General features: G+C 40.2%; 1 protein-coding gene across 1 annotated transcript; it reads right to left on the bottom strand.

The window, feature by feature from the left end:
• Positions 1 to 3315: 3315 nt before the first annotated feature.
• Positions 3316 to 10407, bottom strand: LOC130695292 (uncharacterized). Its single transcript, XM_057518410.2, has 8 exons — positions 10301 to 10407; positions 9960 to 10221; positions 7833 to 8085; positions 7649 to 7761; positions 6240 to 6328; positions 4959 to 6075; positions 4454 to 4880; positions 3316 to 4269 (listed from the first exon to the last, which is right to left on the bottom strand). Exons 2-8 carry the CDS (start codon positions 9968 to 9970, stop codon positions 3622 to 3624), a joined length of 2658 nt encoding a protein of 885 aa, XP_057374393.1. The 5' UTR covers positions 9971 to 10221; positions 10301 to 10407; the 3' UTR covers positions 3316 to 3621.
• Positions 10408 to 11027: the final 620 nt, after the last annotated feature.

Here is an 11027-nt window from a genome sequence, read left to right as displayed (position 1 = left end):
AATCACTGAAACCTATTAACTCATTTGCGATATACAAAATTTGATACCATTTTCGGCTGACTTGTTTAAAACGTGCATGGCGGAGACTCGAAAGTTTTTACGACAAAGAAATTCCAGAACAGCACTAGACGAAGCAGATGTAACTATGATGGCAACTGATGGTAATTTGAGTTTCGTCTGTTTGACGCCCCTGAAAGCTATGACATAATAAAACAAAAGCATCTCTGAGATTTCCTTTGCATAATTTTTGTTTTGAATAAATCCATACCACCCTAAGGTCTTTGATTGGGCTGATTTTACCTGGCAATCACGGTTATACAGAAGTTGCAGATGATGTCTTAGCCTTAACCTTTTTCTACGATGTTACAATTTAAGGTTATGGCCGGTTTACTTGTAGGTTCCCAAAAAGCTGCATTTAGAGAAACAGTTGGCGGCCATCTATTAACTAGCCTCCAACGTGCTGCCATCTAGTAACGTCATAGTACGCATCCACTTTAAAGTTGTTTCCGAATTTGTTAACAGCTATTTCCGATATTTGTTTTAAACAATTGAACTTGGCGTTCCAGAATAATCTCTGCTGGCGAACAACATTATTTGCGCCCACAACTCTTACGCCCAGATGCATGTTTACAACCACAATTCCAAACAACCTAACAACTCGTCCACGACCACTGCGCCGCTTACGACACTGCATTATTTTACAGGAGCGATTAACCTTTAATTCGGATTTGTGGGTAGCGAAATAGCCCTCCGTGAACACATCATCGAACTGAGGGGCGCCACGTCCCCTTTCCGCTCAGAGCCCTCCAAACCTCGGTATATATATACTGTACAGTAGGGGCATGACCTCTTACGGGCTTATTATGAGTCAAGGGGAAACGGGGCTACAGAAAAGAAGGGAGCCCAGATATGCACTTCAATCTTTAAATAATTAATAACGTAATACGCGGGAATACAAAGGCGACTCATGGATGGGAATTCAATTCCGTACTTCACATTATTATAACTTTTTCGCCATCACATTCATGAGAAAGAATTTTTCGTTATTTTGACATTTGAAGGCATTTTGTGTGAAAATGCATGTCATGTGGACTCTAAGTGTTGAACCCTTTACCTGCGGCTTCTGAAGCCGACGCTCTACCGCTGAGCCATTTCACATATTCTAGTAGTACTATTACTAATAGTGAATGTAGGAATAAGATTTGGACTTCGAAAAAAAAAAAGCATGCTTCCTTTTCGTTGCCTGACTATTTACTGGCTCAGAACATCGAAGCCAAGACCCAGATCACTTGCCTTTACCAATACCTGATATCATGAATACCTTTTTTTTCTGAGACGGATGTTTTCCATTGTTCACATATTGCACATCAGCTGTGCTGCGAAATCCCCCTTTTTTTATAGGGTGTTTTTTACGTTGCCGGTTTGATTTTTTTCGATTCTACTACTTGTCAATCGCTTGTGAAGGCAGTGACGCACTTAACGTCGAAGGAAAAAATCGCGCTCAACACAGCTCCGTGGAAATAGCCGCTCTGTACAGGTTGTGCATTTGACATACACAACAGAAACAAACGAAGCGAATAGAAAAAACCCACCATATTTTTTACATTACGCTTTTTTACGTAAACACACACACATAGATAGAACAAAGCGATTCGCGGTTGAAGTCACTGCTGTTTAGCGCACCGCGCTACGTGCTCTTCATCGCACCGATTCGACGAGGGCTGGTGGTGAAAGATCGCTGGGCCTTTTTGCAACTGGTTTTGTTGGTGCTGTTGCACGGGCATAGATCGCCACCACTAAAATTGGCGTTGCGTTCAAGCCCATCGTAGACAAGATCAGAAACAACACCACTTTCCTCTCCTTCTGCCCACGTTAAGCGGGCATCTCCAGCTTGTTTCAGGTTAGTCTTCATGTAGTAGTTATTCCACGGCGAGGCGGAGCTGATGTCCTTATTAGGGCCCTTAAATATTGATGATTTTCATCGGCCAAATGAAACGGGGACGTGGGCCTTTCCGTCTCTTTAATGGGCAATCAGTTGAGCGATCCAAATTTTCTATGGCGGTCGATTCCGATTTCTTCTTAAATCTTAAGTTATTACTACCCAAAGCTTTTTGAAGAAAATTAAAGCACGCCACTTTCTGATTGATCTTCCCTCGTTTTCGATGAAATAAATGCAACTGCAACGCTTCTCTTCTGCTAGAAAGAAGTAATTTTGGTTTGATACTTTTTGAGTCAGATACTACTGTAAAAACGCTATGTACGTACAACGTAGGCAGGCAATTCTTCTGCTTTGTGCAACTACAGCTTGTAATCTATATGGCAGGAAATCATCAACAGCTATCCCCGGAAGGCAGATGTCAGAATAGGGTAAGGCGCTTATGCATCAAACTTAAACTACCACAAAAAATCCTTAAAATGGAATTGAGAAAAAATCAATTAAACTTCTGGGTCCTTCGCTTTATCACAGATAAGCCACTTGCCTATATTATTCATCCAGTCAATGAATTGCAGATGCACTATACTGCCCAGCCTAAAACGCAAATCATCCATGGCATAACCTGTTAAAATGCTGGCTTGAACCTGTTAAAAAAAAAAAAGAAAAATTATGAATGCTTATAGTATGTGTTCAAACGAAACTTGTTTACTGCAATAGGAGTTAATCAGAAATGGGCTAAGCTAAGTATCCTGAATTCAATTCTATGGTCATACACACATATGAAAGATGTGACCCTCATTTACATTTTTTTTTACCATGAACTATTGAAGAAGAATCTTTGCAATGTGTAAATGGCATTGGGCAAGGAAATTGGCTGCCAATATTGCACTCCAGAGCTCCGTTGCAGTTCCAGTTCTGAAACTTCTGGAAAGAAACCTACCAAAACACAACAGGCAAGAACAATTATTCTTATTCAAGGTAAAGCACACCACCTCAGTTGATGACAGATGTCTGCATGTTAATGTCATGCCAATAGAAAGCTCATCAAGAAAAAATAAGTTAAATTCTCATGAATGGAATTTTGAGATGCTACTTGTATACTTTACCAAGCAGAGTATTCTTTCAAACTGGTGTATTCTTTCTGTATCTGCTATGTAGACCGGTTTGCCGAAAAACTTATGGTTGACTTATTACCTTTCGGAGTTTCGGCCATTTGCAAACAGCCAAACATAGCGCCAATTCCCAGAGAATAGTTGTCAGGACTGGAAATGAAACGGCTATTAGGAAGGGCTTGTTTGTCAAAAATAAACAAGTTAAATGCAATTTATTGCATCATCTTCCATTTAATGGTAGTATCCCTCCGTTAAACAGTCTTACTAAAAATTCAAGGGCACACTGCTGGAAACAGGTATTTCAGAATGACATTTACATCAGGATACCGACATTAGAATTGAAACGCCAATGCCATCTCGCGAGAAACGAAATCGCCATCTAATATCGGAGAACAGTAACAATGGTGTCCTTTTTCGCCCAGTAGAGTTTTCGCAGGTAGAATCCCCATCGGGATTGGTTACAGCTTTGTGCTAAATATCGAAGATGAAGGTGCTTTCATTTTTGAATTAGATTTACAAAGGAAATTTCATTTTGTTATGGCCTGGTATGATTCCCGTTAATGATCTTCACTGTCAAGCTGTGGTAGCCCTACTATTCCAGGATCTCATTTGCCACGGTACATAGGAAGATTTGCTATGCATGGTTGAGTATGTCATTTTGTTTTTATTAGGATCACGATGCGTTGATACGGTTACCCCTGCAATAACGGCAGTGGGATCCTCGGTATTAGACACTCGGTCTTGCTGATTGGTAGTCGTTTGAATTTCATTAGCGTTTGGTCCAGCAGTTTCCATGTGCATGATCGCTATAGTGCTTGATGCATAAGAGGCAGTAGTTAATACATGGGTAGCACTCGACGTGAAGTTTTCTTTCACTTTTTGAACATTAGACCAAAGCGAAGCGTCTTGTGTAGGAGGCTTGTTCAAAAACGAAGAAATTTGATGATTTCCATGAATTTGATCCATCTCTTGATCTTTCCTATTGAAGTCATCGTTAACGATAACGCTATTCTCAGGAAGAGCTTTCTGTAAACCGTCGTCAGCTTCGTATTGGTAGTCGTGATTACGGGAAAGGCAAGTGCTTCCGTTTTTGAAGTAACCAGGCATACAAACACACATTCCATAGAAGGAAGAGCAGTTTGCATTAGACGGGCAGCTGGTCCTCCCAGATTCTATTTCGCCAGAGAAACATGGTGTAAAGGTAGCCATCATAAATACTGTCTGCACGGGAAAAGAAAAAGCAAATAAAATTATTCAAAATTGACTTGCAATAAAAGGGGAAAAAAATTATATCGTAATTAATGAACATTCATTGTTCTTTTGCAATTACTATTTTTTAAAATGCGGCGATGGTTCAACATGATAAATGATAGGAAATAATACGTAAAAGAAAAGAGTAACTTACGATGGCTCGCCCTTTTCTTCTTAGCTCATTTCCAGTCATGTTGCTAAAAAGCTTACAAATTTTGTGTTGGCCTAAATCGTATTGACTAAAGGAAGCAATTTGGCATGCAGCTGTTCGGCTGCAGAGACGTGCGCATGAGGCTACATCAGGCATCCTATCGACCAACAATAGCGTTTGCCCATACACTGCGAATCCGCGAAGTGTCACCGGTCGCAAATCTTGCCGCTCCGGAACCAGCGTTATCACCCTCGGTGATACAATACCATGACTGAAATCTTGCTGTCGATGAAGAGCACAATCGCAATTTCGAAATTCTGCTGGGCATGAAGGCGCAGTATTTGTATCTGTTGATTGGTAAACAGCAGCATTTGAAGTTAGACAAACGGTGGCTGCCGAACATAGAGGATCATTACGGCATAATTCCAAGCTGTGTGTGAAACCAAATATACGACACGAATAGATTGTTAATATGAATGATAGAAATTGTCCAATTATTCTACAGTACCAATGATTCCAGGAAGCGCGGAGGCAAACAGTACTTCGATTGGTCCAAATTTGAAGTAATGGAAGTACGAAAACGTTGAATTGTTCGTTGTCCGGATGATTGGTGTGCTGCATTGGTCGTTGAAGAGATGTAGAACTACTGTTGTTGGGGTTTCCGCACTTGCCATTCAACGCGAGTGGCAAAAATTGGTGGCATATCCTTTTTCGGCTTCTTTGCCATTTCTCTTGTATTTTTGAGGTGTTATTTTGAAACAATTGGATGAAGAGCTGTTCCATAGGCTTTAGTTGTAGACTGATTACAGTAAAGTGTTTCATGGCTGAACGAACCCATTGATCGGCTGCTTGCAAATCAGACAGCGGCGCGGATAGTGCAGTACCCGAGTAAATTTGCATTTGAGCGGCTGCTACAAAATCCCTTGCTACCTTTTGGTTCGTTTTGGAAATGTTAACGGAAATATTGTTTCGAGACAAAATGTAAAGTGCGCTCGCTGTGGCCTGCATGTCAAAGCTAAGGTTCTTTCTTTTAAAGAAATCAATCGTTTTTCTGCTGAGCGTAAAACGAATAATGATTTCAGCTCCAAGAGTCACTCGGTCAACAAAATGCCCTCCAAAATCTTCAGCCCATTCAACCATTTCTTCTTCTTCCTCCGTTTTCGTAAGCATCATCAAACGTAGTCTATGAGCGTACTCGGACATAATAATAGGTGCACGAGTCCTTGAGGCGTTCACGTGAGGACATTTGATGTGAGTCATAATAACCAGGTTACCCGACATCAATGCGGCTTGGATGCTCAGCAAATCGCTGTCTTGAGCGCTAGAAACAGCAGCCGTAAGGACGGATTCGTCTAGCTCTTCGGCTTTGGTTGGAGAGAATGTTATGTAACGGCTAGCCCACTGTTGATAAGCTATGAAACTGTCAATGACGACAGATTCAACATTAGGTTGACAGCGTTGTGGGTCAGGTGATAGGCGACATTCATGCAACAAAGTGTGCTCCAACAAAGGTCTTCCAAAGATCTGCTTGCGAAATGGGTTGGTACGTGTAATGTCATAGCCAGCCATAAATAGATCGGATAAGAAACCCACCGTGGACCGATTATGGCAAAACAAATCTGGAACTGATGCAAAGAAATGAGTAAAACATTAGATATTCCGAGGTGCACTAGCATTTAAAATGCAACAAAGTGCTCGATAGAGCTGTAGCAAATTATGTAACTAATGATTTATGTTCAAAATTAACACGATGTATATGAGAAAAATAATTAGATGGAAATGTGATTACCTGGCTTTGGCCATGACCGCGTTTGTAATTCAGGTAACGGGCGTATAGGGTTCCGTATGGTTGTTTGATTTTTGTTCCAAATTATAACCCTAAACAAAATGCACGATTTAGTTGAATGGATTAAATTTCTTCCACTTCATCAAACTGAAATTCACAAGTTGATTTGTACGCAACTTTGAGTCAATAAGCTATGCTGACGTGTAACGTTTTTCTTTCAAATCAAATAAAACTGATTGCGAGGAGAGTCAAGTTTGTTTGACTTGGCTGAAACCGTCTTGTGTGAATACACAATTCACTGTACAGGCTAAGCTAGTCATTTCCTAAAGCCCGCCTCCACTTCTGGCATTGCGCTGTGAATTTCAAAAGAAAGATAATCTTTAAAATCAACATTGATTCAAATGGTGCTAGCAGACGTGCAACAATTAAAATTATTTATTGGTTCTGTAACGCAATTCTTTCCCCAAGGACATATCCGCTCAAGTTTTTTTCTGCCATCAGAAAGCTAGAACATAAATGTTACGATGCATAAGGTAAGTGAAAAATGCATTCGGATATGAGTTAGGCCGTGTACGCCCACCCGCAGTCTCAACTCCGTGTAACGAAAATATCTACACATTTTTCCTTCGTAACCTTTTCTGGCCTGGAAGGGATGATCTCTCAAGTTTCTAACTTGAAAAAAAGACCACCAAGTCAACATGATTCATGGCAAGGTGAGGCAGATAACGACGTGGATGTTATTGCTCTGTGAGCTGCTGGAGATTCAGTGAGGTGAATCGCGACGAGCGCTTTATCAATGCTTCCATTGTTTGCCCCTTTCATTTATATTTACAAAGACAGATATTAAAAGTAGAAAACCTAAAGAAATTGTCAATAAGCACATTTAACACGGGTGTCTAAGAATATTTGTAGTCGAGAACTGCAACTTTTATGGGCGATTCGTGAAGTCCTAAAGCTAATTCCCTAATACTGTCAACCGACATCCAGATAGGGTAATAAAACGACGCTTACAATACGGCACGGTAGGAGTCATAGCATAATCGGATTAACTTAGGATTTATTACCCATTAACGATTAACGCATCTTCCCCTTTGAATAAACAGTAGAAAAAAACTGCGGCTGATTAAATACAAAGCTGTTGGAGCACATCTTGCCCGGCCATTGATTCGCTCCCCTCCTCCCATTTTTTTTTGCCAAGTATGGATAGAGACGTAGAGGCCTACATAGTACAGAACTAATCATAATTTTCTTTATGAGGGCACGCTGGCCTTTTTACTTTTACGGCATTTGTCACGCTGCATGACCAAATTTACCATCCTACAGACGACTATTGAGATATGCTAAATTGCGGAATAAGCAATTTCGCAGGCGGAGTAGAAAAGTAATGATACTTTATTTCTATTATTACTCACCCTAATGAGATGGCACCGACCAGAAAAATGAAGCAAATAAAGCTGGACCACAAGAAAACCGTCCGGTTAATTCTTAAACGCTGTTCTTCTACGCGGGCTGAAGTTGACGAGGCCTGTATGCCAAAATTAGAATATTTTGAATGGGTAACTATGGACACATAATTTATTTCGGTCTTCTACATACATTCATTTTCAAAGCCGCTGGACATTCTTGAATCCCGAGGCCCAAATCTTCTCGATTATTCGATAACGTAGAACTTGAATTCATTCTTGATGTTTCATTGTTTAATTGTTCTGATGGTGTAACACAAACATTGGTTTTGTGACTATTGATGTCCAGCAAAATCCTGGTACCGGGATCGGAACTCTCTTCGGCACCAGAATTGTCATTAGCGATGTGGAAAGAGATTTGCTCCGTTTCCTCAATCATTGGATATCTGGAAATAAAATCCCAATAAAATACAAATTAAAAATATTAGGAACAATGTTTGTCGTAACTGGTATGTTAATGCTGTTATATTGTAATTTGTTAAATTTACAAAATTAACTGAAATGAAAATTTTTTGTTGCGAAATGGTCGGCAATTTTTTCCACATTGTACATTATTCCCATTTTATTGTACGGTGACCCTACATTACATTGTTGAAACATCTGTTGAGAGGAGCCCCCTTTTGCTGGCCTGCAAGCACAGGTCCAGTCACTTATTATGTCAGAACCTTTTTTCTAGTTAGGATTTATGAACCACTGTAGAGGTAAGGGGTGACGACAGAAAAGGGAAAACGAAAAACCCTGGTAGAACTCTATTCGGTGGTTCATGCCTGGATTCTGAATTTACAGGTTAGGTAACAATGTCGTCTTTTCTATTCTATTTGTAATAGAAAAGACTTGGGGGGGGCAGCGCAAAAATGAAATCACTACATCTATTAACCGATACGTTTGTAGACAGATCGCAGCTGTTCACTTCATGCACATCGGTCTGCAATTCCTATTGGCGGTAAGTAAAAATTGTTCATACGTTTGAGATTGATTGCCGACTGTCATTCTTCACGTTCTCTCAGATCCAATTCGAACACGCCAAAACTAAGGTCACGGCTGAAATAAAACATTTTTTTTTTACATGTAGCCCATTCTACGCATTAGTCGTACACGGTAAGTAAATCTATTTTTCAATCACTCGAGTTGATCTTTTTTTACCCCTTACTATTGTTGTGATTTCAAGGAAGTTGAAAGAAGTTGAAAAACGCAGGCGAGAGCAGGAGAGATAAAAGTGATGGATCGGTAAGATAGCCCCTCCTTGTTCTAGCTGAAGAGCGACTCGAAGAAAGATTACCATGTAAGATAAGAATTTTCAAATAAAAAAATGTCAAAACGCGGAAATTGAGTAGGGTATGCTCACAGATACCAATCAGGGGGTCTCTTGCCGTGTTCTTAATTATGTTACAGGCAAGGTCCGGTGATGTGTATCAGTGCGGGGATGTTGCTTTATAAGTTTGCTCCGAGATAGTTGGTTGTTTTACCTTCGCGAGACGGAGTCGATCGCAGTAAAATGTGTGTGACTGAGTTAAAAATCCAAATAGTTGAATATAATGAAAATATACGTTCAGAATTCAATATCGCTAGCACAGCTGATGAACGGAACACTTCCTTCCACTGCCATGAACACCATGCAACTGAATTCAAAACGTAGGTTCCCCGAGTCTAGACCTCTACAAGGAACCGTGTGGGGATGCTACGCATAGACTACTATATAACTCTACAAAAGACATTCTTGATAGAAGAGGTGAGGCGACAGAATCGGCAACTGAACGCAAATCACCGCTAATTTGAGGAGCAAAAAATAATGAACCTAGTTCTAAATCAAGCAAAAAAATTCCATAACGAACCGAGGAAAATGCGAACGAAACTGATTCAAATTTGAATTCCATTCAAGTTGTTCAGAGCGGCCTATGTGATAATCTGGCTGTACAAGGCCTTGCAATGCACATATTCTACATTTTTTTCTCAATTCAAATGTATGCTCTTTGGGGTAGTGAACGATTGCTTCCACGTGAAATAACCGGCATACTGTGCATATATACGCAAACACGGTAGCTCTGTCGTGATTTTGTAGTGTGCGGGCCAATGTATACACGTGAATCTTGTGATTGTCTATACATGCAACGCCCCCGCTGAGAAATGCCATTACACATTTATTCTAGTCATGCACGCAGGTTTTTCTTTTTCGCTTGTACGGTCTAGCAAAGGTATTTGAAATTCCGATTCCACTTTCAAACGCCTTCGCCTTGAAAATAGTTAATAAAAAGCCACATACCTAGGTAACATTCCCCTACTGGTCCAATTGGTGTCGCTCTCCGGTACTAGCACAAGACTTGTGTAACCGTCAATTGTGCCTAGCCAAATGCTTTTTGCCAATATTTACTCATGACTGAGAAACAATATGCCAGTGTAGACCAATGTTCTTGCAGTCGCAGTATGCTGGATGTCAAACATTGGTACGTCAACGTTGAGGCTATAACAAGTAGCTGCATTCGAACTGATGTTCGATTTTCATTTCCAGCCCATGGTTTTAACATCTGGATAAATTAAATTTTAAAAGATAAATAGTGGTTTGAGACAAACGTGAATTGGGAAAAATTTAGAAAATGAAATTACCCGAGAGTGTTCTTCGTGAAGAAAACCACGTCTGGACGAATACGAATTTGTGAAATGTATTCAGGAATGTTTCCATCATTCTTGTGGAAAAGACGGAAAAACGATGACATTTATTTGTTCGGGCAAACAACGAAACTTGATGGAGCCATAATTCACCAGTCAGGAACGCACACGTTGCCGAAAAGAACGAGACGCCTTCCAACCTGATCGATCGAGTTTCACGTGGTCCAACTTCTTGCAATACCGAGTTTCTATATTAAAAAATTAAAACTTGTGAACATGAACACGTCTTATTCCGGAGCCAAAAATATGCCTCAGAACAAAGACAACGGTACTTTACAAAAGCTCCACATTTTTCCGGCATAACGAGCACATGAGAAACGAAAGTAAGCACGTTTCGTTGCCACACCATGTCACCTTTTTGCCACATGTTAATCACACAGTGAGTGGTACAATCAACATCATGACAATCATGCACAATAAAATGGTTCTAGTTTTGTGATACAATTAAAATACTAGACAATTATAGAGCACAACAGCTTTGGCGTGAAAATTAAGTGCAATGATTATCGTTACTACTAAAGAATGAAGACGAGAACACTACAACCTCCCCTACTCAATTCGACTGAAAGATGACCGCTACACAGTTCGTCAGTCGTACAACAGATGGCGTTTTGAGAGCAGACAAAATTTCGAGAACGTCTAGAAAAATACTGAGATTAGGTTA

Source organism: Daphnia carinata, chromosome 4, assembly GCF_022539665.2.
Source record: "Daphnia carinata strain CSIRO-1 chromosome 4, CSIRO_AGI_Dcar_HiC_V3, whole genome shotgun sequence".
Taxonomy (NCBI): Eukaryota; Metazoa; Arthropoda; class Branchiopoda; order Diplostraca; family Daphniidae; genus Daphnia; species Daphnia carinata.
Note: the sequence above shows the minus strand (reverse complement) of the source record. Positions and strands in the feature narration are given on the sequence as shown.

Coding starts and splice junctions, on each gene's coding strand:
- LOC130695292 (XM_057518410.2), bottom strand. Junction 6,076..6,239: donor GCGGTCATGGCCAAAGCCAG/GTAATCACATTT, acceptor TCTTTGCATCAG/TTCCAGATTTGTTTTGCCAT. Junction 4,270..4,453: donor GAAGAAAAGGGCGAGCCATC/GTAAGTTACTCT, acceptor TTTCCCGTGCAG/ACAGTATTTATGATGGCTAC.